At 47.0% G+C, this 20,839-nt stretch overlaps 1 protein-coding gene across 2 annotated transcripts in view; it reads left to right on the top strand.

The window, feature by feature from the left end:
- The window catches only part of FAM120A (family with sequence similarity 120 member A), a 48,393-nt gene extending 33,730 nt beyond the window's left edge, over nucleotides 1-14,663 (top strand). The window contains exons 11-18 of one of the 2 annotated variants that reach the window (XM_084214833.1): nucleotides 39-288; nucleotides 1,012-1,126; nucleotides 2,670-2,879; nucleotides 3,720-3,903; nucleotides 4,774-4,911; nucleotides 6,334-6,475; nucleotides 10,225-10,321; nucleotides 12,772-14,663. In XM_084214833.1, the coding sequence (XP_084070959.1) occupies nucleotides 39-288; nucleotides 1,012-1,126; nucleotides 2,670-2,879; nucleotides 3,720-3,903; nucleotides 4,774-4,911; nucleotides 6,334-6,475; nucleotides 10,225-10,321; nucleotides 12,772-13,083 (1,448 nt within the window). In that variant the 3' untranslated portion in view covers nucleotides 13,084-14,663. The remainder of the gene's footprint in view (nucleotides 1-38; nucleotides 289-1,011; nucleotides 1,127-2,669; nucleotides 2,880-3,719; nucleotides 3,904-4,773; nucleotides 4,912-6,333; nucleotides 6,476-10,224; nucleotides 10,322-12,771) is intronic. The other variant, XM_084214834.1, reaches the window with a different exon arrangement.
- The last annotated feature ends 6,176 nt before the right edge of the window (nucleotides 14,664-20,839 follow it).

A 20,839-nucleotide genomic window follows, 5' to 3' on the forward strand; every position in this document is an offset into this window, starting at 1 on the left:
AGTCAGGCTGATTTCTTTCTGCTGTTGTCATTCTGCAGTTTCACCGGTGATAATTAAGGAATGGGCTGCTTACAAAGGCAAATCTCCTCAGACCCCTGAGCTGGTGGAAGCCCTTGCCTTCAGGGAGTGGACCTGCCCAAACCTGAAGAAGCTGTGGCTGGGCAAAGCTGTGGAAGACAAGAACCGACGGATGAGGGCGTTCCTGGCCTGTATGCGATCAGACACACCAGCAATGCTCAACCCAACTAATGTGCCCACTCATCTTATGGTGCTCTGCTGTGTGCTGAGGTTAGTGTCACCTCCAGGGGCATCAGAACTGAGGAGAGGTTTTGCTCTGGGATCTCTAGAAAGTGTTAATTCATATTTGCAGCCTCACTGGGAGAGGGGATTTGGTTGTAGAAAAGCGTGTGTGTAGTTCTTTTTCAGTCTTTAAAGGATTGAGGGGAAGATAAAAAAGATCTTGCGTTGAGGTTGTGCAAAGAGGTTGTATCATTTGAATTAGTTTTACCTTCGTGTACTCAAGACTTCAGCTCAGTAAAAATAAACAACTTTTGGGGCCTCAGAGGGTTCTGTGGGTGAAGTTGCACAACAAAAGCTTCCATTTCCAAAAAAAAAGCCACAAGTTTCAAAATCCTGAACTGTTTAATTTTCACATTGAAAATTGACAGAGGAATTGAAAGATGCTTACATTTGGGGTAATTATTTAAGACTACTAGCTTATAATTCTTTCAGAATCCAAGGTAAGCATCTTAAACATGGTAAAATTTAAGCTTTTTTTGAGAATGATAAATGTAAATTTGTCTTTGGTTCTATTGAACTTCATCTTGCCTTTTGAGCGCTACAGCACTGTTTCTCCTTATAGGCTACTTGGTATGCAAAAAAAGTGGTACCTTAAAGCTGCTCTTTTCCCTGGCACAGCATGTTTCTCCCCTGTCCCATGTCCCCGTGTACCCTGGTGCTTGCTGCCGTAGCCATTCCCAAGGCACTGACGAGGCCGTGCTTCCCCCCCAGGTATATGGTACAGTGGCCGGGGGTGCGCATTCTGCGCCGCCAGGAACTCGATGCTTTCCTTGCCCAGGCATTGTCTCCAAAGCTCTACGAACCTGACCAGCTTCAGGAACTCAAGGTAATTCTTAACTAGGATATAAAAAATTGAAGAGATTTGTTTCCAGCTGATCCAGGAATTAACTGTAGTGGCTGATCTATATGTGCCTCACTAAAAGCCTGTACTTTCCAAAATATTAGTCATAGTGGCTTGAAGTGTTGCAGAGATGGCTGCAATGGTCTGCAATGTCCATTTTCCAAACACAACACAATAAATCAAAATCACAGGCTGGGTTAGGTTGGGAGAGACCTTAAAGCCCATCTCATTCCATTCCCTGATATGGGCAGAAACACCTTCCACTATCCCAAGTTGCTCCAAGCCCCATCCAACCTGGCCTGGAACACTTCCAGGGATGTTGAGCCCACAGCCTAAATGACATCTAGGGGTAGAGATTTTGGCAAAGGTATCTGTTGTAGAGTCATCAAAGTCTCACTTCTCTCTTAAGATCTGATGCAAAGGGGAAGAAACTCCACTGTGAAAATCGCTGTTCTTAGAGACCTAAGAAAGGAATTCCCAGAGAAAATATTCTTTCCATTCCAACACAAACCAAAAGGCCACTGATATCAGATAATATTTTGGTTTAATAGTAATTTTTTTTATTTTCCAATCGTACATAAAGTAATGTGGATTACTTCCATATGATATGTTGGTTAGTTGGAAGATGCAGTAATTCCCTCAAGGTTCTTACTGTCTTCACAGGAAGCAGTTTGTGAAGTCAGACATAAAGAGCAGCTGAATTTGGTTGAACCCAGCCATGTATCTGCAAAATGAACAGGAGAGTCTTTGGGCTCTTAAAGGTTGCTTATGCATAAGGATGGTGGTAATGGAGTTTAATTTTAAAATTTAATGCCAAGGTCTTGAAAATGTTCCTAAGCAAGGGCTGATATTTTGAGAAGTATTTCAGAGAACACCAGTAGTGATATTTTCTTATGCTAGAGCTAAAAATACACTTGCTGCAAGCAAATCCTTGTTGCTTTGACCACTACCTATTATTCACTGTTCAGTTCTACCTTAGTGTCCCTATCCTACATCCTGAATAAAGCTGTTGTATGCATACACGCTACTTTGTTATTAAGAGATGTGTTCTTGAAGCAAAATCTTGAGTCACACTAACAGAAAATCCATTATAAAGAAGTTGAGATAGAAATGTGTTACGTGGGAAGAAAAATGGAATTTTGCGTTGAGCTCATTCCTGAGATGTTGTGCCACACATCTCAGAAGCACTTAATTATTTGGAATAAATTTTTGAATGAAGTTTTCTAGTGCTAATTTCCTGTAAGTCTCTTTAGAAATAGTTTCGTGCACTTTCTTTTGAGAAATTAGGGGTTTGTGTTTATCTCTAGTCTCCAGAGGAGATGGATGGGACAACAGCTTTTCTGAGGATGGCAGCTCTGCATGCACAATTGTGAGGTTCTGCTGCATTCTTCTGTTCAAACCTCTGAAAGTCTGGATGACCTTTTAAAATCCCTCTGTTTGCAAGAGTTTTGAAAAGAATGTAACAATTGGAATAACTTTGAATTCTATCTCATTGCGATCTTACTGTGTTTACTCTGGTTTTGAACAGATTGAGAATCTGGATCCCCGTGGAATCCAGCTGTCTGCTCTCTTTATGAGTGGTGTGGACATGGCTCTTTTTGCCAACGACGCCTGCGGACAGCCCATTCCATGGGAGCACTGCTGTCCCTGGATGTATTTTGATGGGAAATTATTCCAGACCAAGCTCATCAAAGCAAGCCGGGAGAAAGTTCCGCTCATCGACCTCTGTGATGGTCAGGTGTGTAGTTGTGCAGGGTGATGGAGCGTCCCACGTGTCCACACGGGTTCCATGGCCTGGGCTGTTACCCACCACTGTGTCACCTCTGCTTTTAAAGGCAAATATGAGGGGAATGGCTACTGGGTGGGCTTCGCTGTTTAGTTCCTTATTTCTTGATGAGTAGGATGGCTTTTGGGTAGATTTGGAAGAAGAGGCATTAAGTTGAATTTGATTTTTTTTTTTCCTCTGAAAACGGAAACACTGATATGATGAATGGCCAAGGTGGAAGCTCTGCTCATTTGTTCAAGTCCCACCTTTTTGGGTCAGACTGTCCAAAAGACTAAACTGCACTGGGTTTGTAGTGAAAGAAAATTGGTGTTTTCTAACTGACTTGACAGACTGTGAAGTCATTCTTGGGGTCCTCAGCTCAAAATCTTTTCACGTTTCTTACAGTCATCTTAAAATAGGAATGAAGGCCTTTTTTGTGTTATCCAAATCATGCAAAGTTACTACCCACCTATAAAACCAGGAAACTGATAAAACAGTTTACTGAATAACCCAAACTTTTTTGGTTTTAACTTTTTGAAAGCTATTAAATTGTATCCCTTCTTTTTTTGTGAATTGAGGGAAGCTGATCCTAAGTTTGCTATTGATGGTGGCTGTGGTCCCTTCTCAGGGTTATAACCCTCCAGGCATGTTTCAGCACACAGACTCTGGTGTGCAGACCAGGTCTAGGATGATGATTCTGTCTCTACTTCTCTATTATTTTGGGTTTTATTTTGAATTTGTTGTGTAAATGTAGCATTATACAATTGAAATGAGAATTTTAATGTCCCTCTGTGAACTTCTCTTTATTCCTAGGCTGAGCAGGCAGCCAAGGTTGAAAAGATGCGTCAGAGCATCCTAGAAGGATTAAATTTCTCCAGGCAGAACCATCCTCTCCCTTTCCCACCTCCACCTGCCATGCCTTTCTATCCAGCTTCTATGTATCCTCGACACTTTGGGCCAGTCCCACCACCTCAGGGCAGGGGGAGAGGCTTTGCTGGTAAGTGATGGAACAAGGGTGCCACACATTACCTTACCTTGCACATTCCCAAAACTACCAACTCTTGTCAGTTTCATAGGGAAAACTCAGAAAAGCGAGTGGTCAGCTTGTGTTGGCATGTGCCAATCACTGTGTTTTGGAGTTGCTTTTATTAGTCCAGTGATATGGAATGTGCTGCATTGCTACGTATTTTCATCAGGATTTTAGTAACTGTGCCAGATCAAAATATTTTTACTGTTATTGTAGAACTAGAAAAGAGAGGAATGGATTGACACTGGGTGGTATGAAAAAGCTTTGATTTGCACAGTAAATTGGTTCAAAACATTTAGAAATTACTAGACACAGTTTAACTGTCAGGGCTGAAGACAACCTTTCCCCCTCCCCACTCCTCTGTGTTTTGCTGCAGTCATATAACCATTGGCACCCTCAAGTGTAAATACTAACATAACCATTGCAGGCTCTTCCTAGAATTGCTCACTTCCTCAAAATCTCTCCATCCCAAGGCCCAGAGGTGTATAGATACTGGCCACAGGCATTTCAGGGGTGCCATGACTGTAGCTACCAATGCTCACTGTCAAAAAATTGTCACGAGCCTTTACAATGCCATAGAAGCTGGGATACCATTCCAAGCCCCAGGCCTGCCCTTTGGATCAGAGGCTCCCTGCTGGCTCAGACAGCAGGATACCTTTGGCCAGGGCTCCCTCGGCGGTGCTGCAGCATCACCTACAGGAGCCCGGCCCGCGGGAGCGCAGCCCTCCCGCCTGGCTCTGGAAGGGTGGAACGAGGCAGCAACCTCTCTGCTGGGGCCTTCCTGGTTGCCTGGCCCCCTCACAGCTTTTCCCCTGTCTTTCTTTACCCTGGGTCTAACAGGAGTCTATGGCTTCGGAGGCCCTTATGGGGAAACAGTAGCCACAGGCACTTACCGGGCCTTCCGGGTGGCGGCAGCGGCAGGACACTCCGGAGCCTTCTCTGGCAATGACAGCAACAGGACTAGCAAGTTTCAGGGCGGTAATTATACCCAAACCCCTTTTCTTAGAGCTTCTGGCAACGGCTTCCTCCACTGTACGGGTTGGTCTGAGGCTTTCCTACTGACTCCCTGTCTCCTTAACTGTCTCAGCTTCCCTCTCTAGAGCCTGCCCAGCTGCTGTCCGCTCTGCTCCCATCCCTGCCGCAAGCCCCCAGCGCCAGCCCTCCTCAGGCCAGAAACCTCCTCCAAACGCAGGAGAGCCCAAAACCCAGCAGGCAGGCCGGCTCCTGTGCTCCCACTGGCAAAGAGGGCGTCTGTAACGCACTGGCCTCTGTATTAACAGGGGTTTTCCAAAATCTGGGGACAGTTGAGCTTTTTGCAAAGACCTAGCGTAGAAATGACTTACTTAGGTATTGCTGCTGAGCCCGTCTTTGCTGGCATCCATGCTGGTGTGGACACAGGTGTGGGATTTACTTCCCTTCCTGTGTGCCCATTGCTCACTTCCTGTATGATGTGAGATGATGGAAACCTGTTGAGGGTAAATTTTTCCCACATATTTAGCTATTCTTCCTGGCCTCTGAGCTTTTATCCTAAGAGCAAACATACCTTTACTGCTTCATGTGTGGATAACTCTGGCCCTGCAAACCATCTGCATTTGGAGCTGAAGGACTTGCACAGGGAAGTAGGAACCTTCTGGATGTAATCAGTAGTGTAGTTCTCAGCCTGTAACATTTGGAGACTAATTATGGCTGTGTAAATGCTGTGGTTTGTAACCCTTTTGGTCCTGATGGTCTTACCAGTAACATCTTGCTCAGTTCGCATACCTGGATTTCTTGAAATACATGTTATGCCCCAGAGCTGATTTAGTATAAACACATGAGCAACTTGAAAAGAAGCTGTAGTTGCATCTTAGACAACTGTAACTTTAGCTGCCTTCTTTGAGGGGAAATGATAAACGCACCTTTTAAACCAGATCTGTTTGAATGCTACATTTTTATAGCAACTTAGTGTTAGTACAGCTTATCCAGCCTAGTAAGCTCTTTATTGCCAATATAATCTGTGTGATCTATGCTGATACTTGCTGTTGGCTAAAAAGTGCCTTGAACCTGCAAGAATTCCTCCTTCTTCAAGATTGCAGGAAAAAAACAGTCTTCAGCCAGCTTGTAAAACTCCCCTGGTTTCTTGAGGCCTATCTCAAGTATATTTTCAATTACTGAAACTGAAGCATTCATGTCAGATAATTTTTCTTTTCAGAACTCATGTCTGTTTTTAAAAAGGGGTGGGGGAAACAGGCTCTTGGAGTTCTAACACTTCTGGAATACTGCAAAATGAGCAATAACCTCGCAGTATCCCTAGAGGAAATGGGTTATGTGGTGAAATCTGGGCAAATCAGCTTTCCATTAATTTGGAACTTTACTGTGATGATTGTGAAGATCAAAGTTTGGTTTTGCTTTTATGTGCAGGAGTCCAACCTATTCCTTCTCAGGGAGGGAAACTTGAAATTGCCGGCACTGTAGTCGGCCATTGGGCTGGAAGCAGACGTGGACGAGGGGGGAGAGGGCCATTTCCTCTGCAGGTGGTGTCCGTGGGAGGACCAGCCAGAGGGTAAGTGCCAGCCTGGGAATGTGCTTCTCACATGGGATTTAATGACTGGGGAAGCAAGGAAAACAAGTTGGAAGCAGTAGAGATTGCATATGACACACTTTAGGACAGAGAGGATGCATTATACCCACTGAATATTCAAGAAAAACATTGGCATTCCTTTTAAGATGCTTTTCACCAGTTACTTGTATAGGTATAAGCATTTTTATGTGCAAATAAAATTCATACTCAATCTGAAATATATATATATATATATATATATATATATATATATATGCACACACCCAGAGGTTGCTTTTGCATGAGGAGATGACTTTAGGACTTTTCCATGAAACCAGTAGATACATAACATTAAATACTTTTCTTTTTTGTGGAAGGACATTTATCAAGAAGCATGATAACAGTTTTAATAACTACATTATGTAATCCTGTGAAGCAAAAAACACCTGAAGGACATTTCTGAGTTTAATAGGTCTCTGTTACGGTCATGATGGACATGTGCTTAAAAGAATATTAATTTCTTCAGCTCTTCCTTTCACTACAGCTGAAGTTATAGGTGCACAGCATGTCTGAAAACCAAGCACTTAATTACAGAAATATCTAGTTTATTATTTTTAAGATGGTATTTTTTCCCATAGGCTTGCTGGTTCTGTGCCTTACAGAACTCTCTTATCTTTCATTAAGGTTGTATCAATTACAGGGGACAATCCTAAAGCACTATGCATTATGTCTGTCTGTATTATGAGTGGAGTAAAGCTGATGGATTTTATTGCCACCTTGAGCTAGGGAGCAGCAGTGTGAAAGACTGCACTGCATGAATTTGATCTGTTAATTTACTCCAGTGTGCACTATGAGGCTTCATGCTGGAGTCAGCCAGAGCTGTTGGTATGCCTGTCATGTTGGGCTGAGTGAGGAGCTGGTTAATCTGAAGCCCTGGGAGAAGGGGAGCTGCTGTGGGGCCAGGGAGAGGCAGGAGCAGTGGGAACAAAGGTGAGCAGGTTCAGTGGCTTCAGAGCTGACCCTTTGAGGGGACCTCATTTAGCTAGGACTGCCCAGTTCTCAAGAATGAGATCCAGCTGCCAAAACAAAAGCATTGAGGGTTGTTTCAGGTGTTTCAGACAACTGTCAGGCACCTGGGGTGGTGGGGGGGTGTTGGGAGCCCTGCACGGATCCAGAGCATCATCTGGAGAGAGTGTGAGTGAGCAAAGGTGGGGAGACATGAGGTTTGCTTGGGTACCAGGGGACAAAATAATCTTTTTCACCACTGAAATGAGGTTCTTGGATGATCACGGGTTCTGTTTCATGAGGATACATGAACAGAAGCTGGTTGCTTCTCCCAATAATCTGCGGTCTGTGTGGGGAGGCGTTGCTGGTGATGCCTGTTGTTCTGCCAAAGCCAGGGTCTGTGGGCAGCCTGGAGCTCAAAGCTCAGTTACATCCATACAGGACAGCAGTTCCTCCATCTCCTGAAGGGGGAAATACCGGAATTCCCACAGAACATCAGTAGCCAGGAACTGAGAACTCTCCTTATCTGGGAAGTGAACAGATCACTGAAAGGGTGGTGCTGCTCCTGCACCCTGCAGGAGTAGCAACCTGTGCTGCTGCACCCTTTATGACAGAGAAATAAGATTTTTCAGTAGTAGATTTCAATTTGAGATGCCTGAAGTTTCTTTTTGTTGGAAGTACTGTCTTAAGGCAGTATGGTTTGGTGCAGATTGTCACCCCAAAGAGATAGGAATACTGGCAATGCCAGATCTTCCTGTCTCCATCAGATCAGTGCTGATAGGGCATTGGTCACATGTAGACTTACTAGAATAGGCCAGAGGGGAAAATGACTGCAGGCAGCTTACCTGTTTGTTGGTCAGTTGATACTTAAGTAGAACCAATAGGAAAACATTCTCATGTTAAGGGTTCTGCCTAAAGACAGAATCACAGAACCATAGAATATTTTGAGTTAGAAAGGAGCCACAAGGATCATGGAGTCCAACCCCTGGCCCTTCACAGACACCCCAACAATCCCACCCTGGACATCCCTGGCAGAGCTGTCCAAAGGCTCCTGGAGCTCTGGCAGCCTTGGGGCCGTGCCCATTCCCTGGGGAGCCTGGGCAATGCCAGCACCCTCTGGGGGAAGAGCCTTTCCCTGAGATCCAGCGCTTTAACAACAGGTTCACGTTGGCAGAGGTTATTTCCTACCAAAGGTCACAACTAGGAAACAGCACAGCAGGTTGTCTTAGTTCATGGCCCAGTTTTGCACACTTGTATTCCATTTTTATCTCTTTCAGCAGAGGGGATTGAGTCAGGCTTGTTCACTCCATTGCCTCATGTCTCCGCAATGCTGAGCTCAGATGTTGTTCTTATTGTGTAAAATTATACCAGCTGCTTTGTATTAGTCTCGATCCATCAGTGTATTTAGCGTGATTTTCTGAGCAGGAAAAGTTTTTCAGCTCCTTGAAGGACACACTTTGACCTTGTAAAACGAGAGCCAGGGGGGTTAGCAAGGAGGGAACACAGTGAGAGGGACTCACATGCAAACCACAGCTCCTCTCTCTTCATTCTCTGCTGTCGCTTCTGAACCCCAGAATTTGATTTCTTACTGCCCAGTGTGGGAATTCGCAGAATATTAGAGGAGACTGGGGGGCACAGTGCTGTTCCCCTGAGATTCAGGGACCTGAGCAGCACCCAGCCAGCCCCAGTGGGTCAGGTGTCACACCAGCACCTCCAGAGCAAACATAGGGCAGTCCCAGGCTTCTAGAGCAATCCAGTATTTCTAGTAGAGAAAACAAGGAATTTTGAGGAGAACATTGACATAGGAGTTCTTGACATAATCATTGGGAAATTCAGTTTCTGCAGCTGATGGAGTTAAAGCAGTTGTAGCTGAATCCTGCAATTGCTGCAGTTGGAAAAGACCTCTGAGATCATCAAGTCCAGCTGCCAACCCAGTACCCACCACCATGCTCACCCCTAAACCATATCCCCAAGTGCCACATCCATGTGTTTTGGGAACAGTTCCAAAATTATGACTCCAGCACTGCCCTGGGCAGCCTGTACCAGAGCTTGACAACCCTTTCTGTGAGTTTTTCCAAATATATCTAATCTAAACCACCTTCCCTGGCACAGCTTGAGACCAAGGTGAGAAAGTTTGGTTTCATCTGATGTAATCTCTACTGAATCACACCAGAACCCACCTCCTAATGCATCTAAGTTGGGAGTTTCCATTGGAAAGCATCCCAACTTACCAATTGCCACATGCCAGATAAAGACAAGGCTCCTTTATTCCCTCAGTTTCTTAGATAATTTTGTACCTACGTGACTTTTTAATTCTGCCTCACCTTCTTTTAGAGCCTGTCTCATGTGTCTACATTGGGAGCTGTTACTTAATGGGGGAAATGGCTTTCTATGTGCTTCAAATTGCCATTTTTGTAAGGTGAAAGTATTTTGAGCTCTGGTTTTAAAGTGTCATGAGGATAATTTGACACTTGGAAAATATATCTGCAAAGCTTGTTTATTTTGAAGGGAAATCTAGAAAGAGACATTTTATTCCTCTGGACCCAAAAGGTTTGTTGGGTTTGATACAACTGGAAGCAGCAGAACCCTACAATTCAGAATTAGGTACTTTCCTCTTTCAAAATGTGTTGATGATAGGCACTAGACAGTAAAGCTAGGGAAATAATAGTCTGGCAAAACTAAATGCAAAGCAGTTGTAAACAAAACTGATCAGTGTTTTATTTTCTCCCCTTGCCCCACCCCTGCAGGCGACCTAGAGGAGTTATCTCCACTCCGGTGATAAGAACTTTTGGAAGAGGTGGAAGGTACTATGGGCGAGGTTATAAAAGCCAGGGAGCAATTCAGGTAATGAAGCCATGTGCCTGACTGCAGCACGCTCTGGGACGGGCTGGGCTGGGCTGGACTCCAGACCAGCACCACTTTAACAGCTCCAAGTGTTTCTGGCGACCCGTGGAAGCTGTGAGCCGCACAGCGGTGACAGGACAGGCTGGTGTCACAGCTCACTTAAAGCAAACTTTGCTTCTAAAGACAGATGTGGAAGAATGTATTTTGACATGAATCCTGTGCCTACACAGCTCTAACCAGCCATGGGAGTAGAAGAAAATTTAGAAAATGGGAGAAATACAAAGCTGAAACAAATTAGCAGTTCTGTTCCTGCCCCCACTCTTCCCCAATTTTTTTTCTGGGACCATGGTCCAGCCTCATGAAGGAAAGTTTGTAGCAGTGAAGGATCTTTGCTGCTGCCATGCTCCAGATCTAAGAGGTCACTCTAAACTTCTGGGGAATAGCAGAGCAGCCTTTTCCCCTGAGCATGCTGGTTCCTTCCTGGTGGCACCCTGCAGTGTCCATGGATCATGACTTCTGTCTGTTCCATGGATCCTTCAAATATAGATGAGGCACACTGCTGACCTGTATGAGATGTCAATTGCTTTCAGAGTTCTGTTTTCCTCCCTTTTCCATGGTTCTGGCTGCTATGCAGTTTGGATGAATGAGTAGTAAATAGTTGGAAAAACTTCCACAATAAATACGTCATGCCATTTGTCAGAGACCTGAGAGTAGGGGGGTGTTTTCAGGTGTCAGACAGTACAAGAATGTTCTGCAGTAGATAATGAAGGAACTATTAACTTCCAGTAAAACTTAACTGTCTTACAGGTGTAAAAATTGAGATATTTCTCTTCCTTGTTAAATTGCTGTGTACACAGACTATACATCTAAAAATGTACCTGTGGATCTGAAACTTTACATTTTAAGTAGAAGAGAAACCACTGTGTTAATAATAGAGCATCTAATTTCTGAGTATCTTAAGCTTTGAAATAAAGGAAATCCTGAAAACGAGCTCCCAAATACTCCAGGCTTACTACAGGTGTACATATGGGAGTATAGTTCAGGTAATAGCTGCAGGTGTCTTGACAAGTGCCATCAAAGTTGGGTATTTTCATTTTTAATAATGATATGTAGTTTGGATGGTAAATACTTGTGATTGCAAGGACCTGTGTGTAAAATTGTGCCTGGAGAAGATAAGTTGCATTTTCTATGGACCTGAGCTCATTGCATTTTGTGGTCATCAAGGCCATATAGGATGTTTCTTGTAAAGGAAGATAAAAAAGATTATTTAAAATGCACGTGGCCGGGAGAACTTGGGAAAGTTGGCATGCAGTAAGTGGACTGTGAGGGCCAGGTGAGGCTGGGAGGTGCCAGTGGCCCCTCTGCCTCACTGAGGCAGTGCTTGCACAGGGCCAGGCTCAGCCAAGGCACTTCCTCCCCTCAGCTTGGGAATCTGACCAAAACGATCTCTTTGGATTTATCCAACACACCAGACTGGTCTGGTTTGTCCCAAGATGAAACTTTTCACTCTTGTTCTGGAAAGAAACTAAAGCATGTCTTGAAAGCTGAACTTAAGGATGTCTGTAAAGAGGCATGATGACAGTGATCACCCATTCCTGTGCAATGGGACTGAGAATTGTGATTATCTGGATAATGAGAATGCTAGAGAACAGCAGTTCTGACTCACCTGCAAAGTGCTTCTGTAAAATCCTTCAGCAGCTTACTGCAGGTGTTCTAGTAGGTAACAGTGGAGGTTTTTATACTGCAGAGCTGTTTGCTGCTGTCTTAAGCCGTTTCTTACCACTTGACTTTGTGAACAATGTGACAGACCAGTGTGCTGCTTCTTAGCAGGCTAACCTGCTTATTTTGGCTTGTTTAAAGGCTATTATGTTTCTGGAACACTAAGATTAATTACAAATACTTAACTAATTGTATGCTGCATCAGTCTGGTTTTTATGGCAGTGCTCAGTCTTGTACAATTTTACTATATGGTTTTTTATGAAAGCCTTTCCTAATCTTGCAAGCATATAGCTTGGTGCAGGGAATAGTGCATGGTGCTTCTGCACTCCTGCAAACGCTGGCTGGAAACAGTCGTGTTTGTATTTGAGTAACACGGAATCCTGCCACTGAATCACAGCACACATGAACCAAGGAGCAAAGTGCAGCTGGACATTGATTCTCAGTTTTGGTGTTTCAGACATTTATGTAGCTCTGATGTGGTGAAAGGAGGGCAACAGCAAAGTTAAAACTAAAGCATTGCCCCAGGGGCATCAGAAGGCTCTGGGGAACACCGAAAATCCTCTTTGTGTATTTTGTGGGCCACTTCTTTCAGCAATGCCTAATATTTGGTGTTCACTCACGACCCTGTGCCCTGCATGCTGCCTGTTGTAGTGTCCTTATATCAGACTGTACATTTATATACATTTTTAGCACTGGTTCTTCAGTAATTCTCTTCTTTTTTTAACAACTAGGGCAAACCTCCTTACGCTGCTTCAGCAGAAGAAGTAGCCAAAGAACTTAAGTCAAAATCCGAGGAATCTAAATCCTCACTTGTGTCTTCAGATGGATCCCTGGCTGAAAATGGAGTTGTGACTGAGGAAAAACCAGCTTCCCAGATGAATGGGAATACAGGAGACATCAGGGCTTCCAATCAGTCTGAAAGTGCCTTGAGTAATGACTCTAAAATGTGCAATACGAATCCTCACTTAAATGCACTAAATGCAGACAGTGTTTGCCATAAAGATGATGCTCTTGAGGCCACTGTCTTAAAAAAAGAAGAGTAAACTTATTTTTTATAGAGGGTGAAGGATGTTGGGAAGGGTCAGGATTAGGAATATCTGGAAAGAAAGAGAGCCTACAGTTACGTACATTTTTTCCTTTCCGTAAGAGAAAAATGAGGACTTTGGAAATTCGGATCCCTCTTTGATGTCAGAGATTTAAACAACACATTTTTTAGTTTTAACCAGTTGTAGTCAAAATGCTACAATAAAACAAAAAAAAAAAAAAAAGAATGAAGAGCATTTGACTCCCGCACTTAAAATGAAGTATACATAAAGTTTAAACTGGTTATGACAAAAGCTTGTAGTTTTGTTTTTTGAAATATAAAGAAAACAAATTTTGGCAGTCTTTAAGTATATATAGCTTAAAACTATAATTTTTAGTACTTGGCACCATATGTATGCCATTATATTTGATTTTGCATTACTGTGTCACAATAAAGCTTTCTTTAAGGCTTTGATTTCATGATTATGGGGGGAAAAAGGCACAACCACAGTTTTTTCTTTCTGAAATCTCATCACCGTTGCCGTGGTTCTTTTGTGTTAAAAATGTGCAAACTCTCGAAACTACCAATTCTCAGTAACACTGCAGTTCTGCTGAGTTCAATAGACATCATACATATGTTACGAGCGAGTTAAACGGAGATAAACTTGAAATCATAGAAGATGCAAACGACCTTTCAAAACAAACACAATGTGTTAGGAAACTTTTTGTGACTAATACCATGCATCCGTGATCAATGAACTATGTGGTTTTGAATCAGACGTAGACCATTAGTACTACTATTTGAGCTAAACTTCTGCATGGTTCATGATTTTTAAAGTGTGTAGTTAATATTATGCATGTTATTGTCCTCTTTCTTCCATTCTTACAAGTACTGTGCCCATTTGCAAAACAAAAAAAGCTAATAATCAGTAATAGTCCTATAAAAGATGTTAACTATGTTTAGTCATTGACTGATCTTGCTCTAACCTTAAAATTTTGTGATTATTGACCTCTGTTGCATTTATTCTAAAACTTTAAAAAAAAAATTATCTAGCCGTTTTGAATATCAACGTTACCCTGGTGTACTCATTGCTGTATGCATTATTGTTCTCTGTTGCTGTTTTATGCCTTCATATTAGCAAATATGAAATTCTGTGAAAAACAAAAAAAAAAACGCTTTGATCTTCAAAAAAAAAGTACCCCCCTTCTGTAGCAGGAAACAAATGGCTTGTTCTTGAGAACTTTCCCATCAAGAATTTAGTATAAGCAAATATACCTGTATCATTTTGATGTTTTTGTTAGTGTTTCCAAACTTAATGTACTTCAAAATCAGAATCATTTCTTTATATTCGTTTTCATATAATTCTCCTGATGCTCTTCATCACACATTAGTGATCAGAAATGAGGTGTAATTCCCCATTCCCTGCCCGCCAGAGCTAAGTAGGTATCTTAATGTAAGTTGAAGGGAGTTCTGCCCCAACTCATGGATTGTGCAAGAATGAACTACTGTTGGGTTTGGCTGGTTGTAGATGGATTGTGGTGTGGTGTCTTTGAAGGCTATTGAATGCAACTTACAGTGCTTAATAAAAATCTTTATTCTTTTAGTATAAAATACTGTATGCCTTTTTTGTCAAGTATTTTTTTAATTAACATGTAAATAAAAGTTTTTCCTATGCCCAAGTCAAGTGGTTGAGTTGCCAGGATCTCTGGTGTCCTCCTAAAAGGCAGAGGAGGGGAAGCATGGCCTTTGGTTGTGGCTGCCCTATTCCTGGAAGTGTCCAAGGCCAGGTTGGACAGGGCTTGGAGCACTCTGGCACAGTGGAAGGTGTTCTTGCCCTTGGAAGGGGTGGCACTGGATGGGCTTTAAGGTCCTTCCAACCCAAACCATTCTGGGATTCTGTGACTCGCTCGCTCACTGGTGGGGGACACCACACCTGGTTGGAGTCATGCCCTGGCTTGCTGGTGTGTGCAGCTCCTTTAGATGTCACCTTTAAATGTCAGATGGTTGAAGAGATGCAAATAAACCAGAAATAACGGGGCAGCTGTTTAAAGAAAAAGAACGGCAGGCGCTCACAGAGGTTGTTGGGGGTGGGCAATGAGAGAAAGGTGGGCAATGCCTCTACAGAGCTGGGATCCAGTGAGTCTGTTACACAAGATCCAGCTGACAGAACACGAGGAGCTGCAGATTTACACCTTGATGTAAACTGGGGAGCTTTCTCCCCTGCCGTGCCTGTCTGCTTGCTGTGTTACCTACAGCCCGGGGTGAGAGTGGGCACAGCTCCCTCTGCCCTGCCCCGAAGCACAGCTATGTTTTCCACAAGGGACAGCAATCAGTCTCTCCTTCCTGAGTCAGATCTCCCTGCAGCAGCAGGAGGGGTCGTGTCCCTGCCCTCCCCGCTCCGTGCAGTGTGACTTGCCCCATGCCAGCACTTCTCTGCTCTGACAGCATTCCCACTTCTGGTTCTTATGCAGCTGCAGGGCACCCCTTGTCCCATTGCCTAGCAGGTTTCCTTTTCGAGCCCAAACTGCGAGCTGGCATGGAATAAGTGACGTCAGCAAACCCAAGGTGCAACCCCTGTGTGGCAGTGCCAGTCCGCGGTGTGGGTGCACTGGGAATGAGCTGGGACGGGTGGGCTGAGAGAGCCCAGCGATGTTCTGTGACCCTGCACCCCTCGGGACAAGCACAGCGCTGCCTGCCTGCTGTCCTGAGCAGCTTCCTGCAGGACATGTGCATTCAGCACTGGCACAGTCCTCTTGCAGAGAGCTAAACCGACTCCTGGATCGATGACCCTGTGGAATGACTGGCTACTGCCTGGGCTTGCTCCTGAAGAACATCTCTGACACCTGAATTTATGAATAGAATAGAATAGAATAGAATAGAATAGAATAGAATAGAATAGAATAGAATAGAATAGAATAGAATATGGATATTTCAGTTGAAAGTGATCCACAAGGATCATTGAATCAAACTGCATGATCCCTTCAAGGCTGACCAAAAATATAAGCTCACTTTTAAGGACATTATCTGAATGCCCCTTGAACACTGACAGTTTGGGGCATTCACTGACCCACTCTCCAGGACCCTGATCCAGGGTCTGACCATCTTCTTGGTAAGGAAAGCCCCGGTGTGGCCAGTATGTCATTAGCCAGTTCCAACACAAGAGTAAAACAGGGAGAATCTGCTCTTTGGGTGGACGTGGGACCACTGTCCGTTCTGTGCCATCAGCGACAGCATCGGGGCTCTTCGCTCACTGTCAGCGTTAACGAGCAGCGACGCTCGGCGGGTGCCGCAGCCGGTCCCCGGCACTGCGGGCTGTACCTCGGCCTTCCCGGCTCCCCGCCAGGGCAGGGCAGGGCAGGGCAGGGCTGGGCAGCGGGGAACGTTTCGGGTCGGGGCACTCCTAGCGCAGCGTCCCGGCCCACTTTTGTTTGGGCTCCCGCCTGCGAGGCGGTGTCCGGGCAGCGGGGAGGGCAGCAGGGCGGCGCCGGGACAGGAAGGCCTCGCCATCGCCACCGCCATCGCCATCAGCATCGCCACCGCCACGGCCACCGCCATCACCATCGCCACCGCCACGGCCACCGCCATCGCCACCGTCATCGCCACGGCCACCGCCCCCGCCGCTCCGCCCCTTCCTGCCCGGGGCCGGCCGGGGGAGGCGCAGCCGGGCCGGGGAGCGCCGCCGCCGCCGCCGCCGCCGGAGGTGTTCCCGCTCCGTGCTAGAGCTGCCGCAGGCGGGGTTGCAGGGGGCTGTGAGGAGCCCTGCCCGCAGCTGGGGCCGTTCTCCCTCTCAGTGAGCGGCTCTGGTTACCGCCGGACGGAGCCCCAGTGCGTGGTGCGGCCAGGAGCGAGAATGGGGAATGGGAATGGGGAATGGGGAATGGGACTTCAGCCATCGCTCCTGCGCTGGGACGAGATGAGGATGAGGCCGTGGCACGTCTTTCAGCGCTGCCGGTGCCCGGGAGCACCGTTATCCAGCCCTGCAATGATCCAGCCCCACGGCAGATGGCAGTACCGGTGGCCGTGAGAGTCTGTGTGATCCTTTAGTTCGCGCCCAAAGCCTGGAAAGTGAATCCAGCCCGGTCGCACTGACCCACCAAGTACAGGCGAGTCCCACCCGTTGTACAGGGATGGGATGAAGTGTAGGATCCCAGAAGATAAGGGGCTAATAATGTGTGTGTCTCAAGCACTGATAGCTGCAATAGCTTTGGAGCCACCAAGGATTGTTGGTAATAACACCCCATTGGAAAAGAACAAGATGTTCTCACCCCTGGAGAAGGGGTGATGCAGAGGCAGGGCAGCACTTTCCTGGGACAAACATCCTTGTTCCAGTCTCTGGAGATAAGCACGACACAGCCCAGTGCAGGCACAGGAGTGAGGCTGAGGAGTGAGCATTGGCTGTAGGAGGTGATCAAAACCACCCATGTCCCTTGAAGCCCTCTGACCCATTTCCAGAAAGATCTGAAAGAATGGACGGGATGGGATGGGATGGGATGGGATGGGATGGGATGGGATGGGATGGGGCAGAGGACTCATCTAACACTGATTTATTCCTCTGTTGTCTTACTCCAGTTTCTTGTTCTTAACAGCTTTCAGCAAATAGAAAATGTTCTAAACACTTGGAAAATCTCTTTTACCTGGGAAATTCCTGAGTGCTTTGAATTTGGGAAAAATGAACGTTCTGATATCTCAGGAAGTGTCCTGGTCCCTAGCGAGAGATGAAATAAGTGGGGATCAGCCTGAGGCAGCAATAGGCTTGTGTGTCTCCCTCTTCTGTGGAGCTTTGGGCTAGAGAATGCTCATGGCCCTGCACAGCAACACTGTGAGGGTCCCTGCCCTCTGTTTGGGTCTGTGCCACTTTTTTCCAAACGGTTTAAAAATACATATTAAAACTCACTTCAAGGTTTCAAACAGTGAACTCTGTGATCAAATGGTGTTTTGCTGAGGCACCTGGACACAGCTCCGCAGCTCATCCTCCCCTCCCAAGGGCAGCTAGGCACCTTCTGGATTGAAACGTTCAGAACAGCGGACAACCGCACCCATAAGTTTCTTAATTCACTAATCCCTGTTAAAACAATGAGTAAGATGCCTGAGCTGCCAGAGCAGAGCTTCTGCATTTCCGTGCAGTGTCAGCTCCAGCATCCTCCAGCACAATTACAGGTGGCCCAATTGACTATGGCACTTGGCATTTTCCATACGTCTATACCCGTGGATGCTGTAACAACAGGAGTAAAACCACAGACACACCACTCTGCTGCTAGGTACGGCATCACCTGAGGGCCAGCAATGGACAATGGAGAGCTGGACATGATTCCAGCCCCTAGGAGCACCCGGCTGCACTCGGGCATGGCCCTGCTGCCCTCTGGAGGGAGCACCAAACCCCCAGTGCATTCAGAGGTTTGGCTCACCCACTGCAGCAGCTGGGACACGATAACACTGGAATTCGGGTGGTGCCTCGGAAATAGAGCTGTTTGCATGGACATGCTCGTGGGACTAAGGAAAGGGGACAAGAAAAATTCTTCACAGCTGATAGGGGCTGGGTGAGCAACGCCCATAAACAACTGGGAGAGGGAAGATGGGCACAAAAAGTGGTGTGGAGGAGCTGCTTCAGGGACAGTAATTTTGTTTGGAAAAGGCCTCAAAGATCATGGATTCGCCCTCTGCTTCCATGCTCTGTAACATGACAACACTGGTTCCAGGAAGGGAGGGAGGCCCTTCAGGTTGCAGCTGCAGGTGTGTAGGTTGTGCAGAGGCACAAAGCCCATCCTGTTCCAAAGGACATCCCCGTCTCTAGAGGCTCATTTACACCCTGAGCTGAGGGGTGCTGGGAGATGTCCTTGGCCTCGAGGAGCAGTGTAAAGGTGTGTGAAGCTCTGTGATGGCTCCCAAGCCGTTCTGCCCCATCCTGCTGTACTCCCAGGACTTGATCTTCTACTTTCTGGCTGAAGCTCTAAACCATTAAAGCCACGACCAATAGATTTAAACTTAAAGAGGGCTGGTTTTAGGGGGCAGGTTCTTGCGTGGCACCTTGTGATGAAGGAAACAGGTCCCTTGGTACACTTTGAGACACTCAAAAGCACCAAGTGGCAGTTTAGGATGCACGCCTGGGGCCTCCCACTGTGTCACTGCACTTCCAGGTGTCAGAGGCTGCCGGTGGCAGGGCTAAGTGTGTCAGTCACACACAGCTCTGTGTGTGGCAGTCCTGCCTGTGGCATATACATGCACTAGGCAAGGGGAATGACCTGACAGCCCCTCTGCAGCCATTCAGCAACAGCTGCCTCTCTGTAGAAGAACTTGAATCTGAAGTTTTTTGGCTTCATGAATCACCCTTTTACTCCACAGGTGATTCTGAGGATTTTTGCAGACAGATGAAGTCTGAGAAATGTCAGTTTTAGTTTTTTGCTCAAATTCCCTGCCACACCACCAAGTGTAGTGGATTCAAAATGCTGAATCAACCATAAGAGAGTTAAAATCCCGCCTTAGTTGGAAGGCCCTTTGTGAGGACTCTGTAGGAAGCTCTTGCTCCTCAGGGAAAAGAGCCACTGGTCTTTCAACACTCTGGGAAGAGAAGTAATTCCAAAAGCCTCCAGCCTGTTTGTTTAATCCCTGTCAGAGGCTTGGCATGGCAGGGCAGGAAGGTTCTGCATCCTCAGCTCGGGCTCACACTCTGTGTGTTCCTCTTTGGCCTCTGCATGGGAGGAGGTCGGTGGGGCTGTGCAGTGTTTGGGTTCATGGTCATTCAGGGCCTCAGTGCCCCCCACAGCCCATATGCTGCTGTGATCTGGTTCTTGGTGGGCACAAGGTGTTCATTACCGTCCCCTTGGTGTCACAGCAGGGAAAGGGTTGCTGTGAGCAGAGCTGGTGACTTTAAAGGCAGAAATTAAACAAATAGAGAATCACAGGGTGCTTTGAGCGGGAGGTGACCTTTAAGATCACCTCATTCCATACCCCAGTAGACCCCCCCAAGGTGGTTAAACCCCCACTAAGATCATGTTGCTGAATAGAAAGAAGCTCGTTCTTTTGGGTACTTTAGATGTGGACCAGCCGCGGTGTGTATCTAGCTGCCCTCCCCGCACACCCAGCCAGTCGTTGTTCCCGCGGGTCGCACCGCACTCGCGGCCACTTCTCCGGGCTTCCTCGCCCTTGGGGCGGCCCGGAGCCCCCCGCTGCCGCGGGCACCCCGCTCCTCGCTCGGGCTCTGCCCCCTGTCGCAGACACCCCCGGGCGCCCCGAGCGGGGTCCCCCCCTTCCCACAGCCCCCGAGCGCTCCCCGCTCCCGGTGCCCCCGCACCGCCCCCCAGGCCCCCCCGGCGGGGCGGGCGGGGGCGCTCGGGCTGGGGGCAGCTCCCTCCCGGCAGGCGGGGGTTAACAAAAACACGCGTTTTCCGCCGAGCCCCCGCCGCGCCCCGGCCCCGACCGGGGAGCCCCGCTCCGCCGCGCTCCGCTCCGCCCGGCCCGGCCCCGCTCGGCCCCGCTCCCTCCGGGCTGACGCAAGGCCGGGCCCGCCGGGGAGGCCGCGCCGGGCTGTCACCAGGGGGCACCGCCGCGATCGCCGAGCACCGGGAATCACCATCCTGGAGGGACAACAACAACAACAACAACAGAGAGCCCCGGCCCGCGGCGCCGGCGGGCGGCGGGACTTGGCCATGGCCCCCGGCTCCGGGCAGCGCTTCCCTGTCCTCCGGCACCGCTCGCCCGCCCCTCTGGAGCCCTAAATCCACTATCGCGGTTTTATAGCGTTTTTTATTATTTTGTACTATTTCTGTTTTTCCACTCTC

Source organism: Fringilla coelebs, assembly GCF_963513975.1.
Source record: "Fringilla coelebs genome assembly, chromosome: 13".
Classification (NCBI taxonomy): Eukaryota; Metazoa; Chordata; class Aves; order Passeriformes; family Fringillidae; genus Fringilla; species Fringilla coelebs.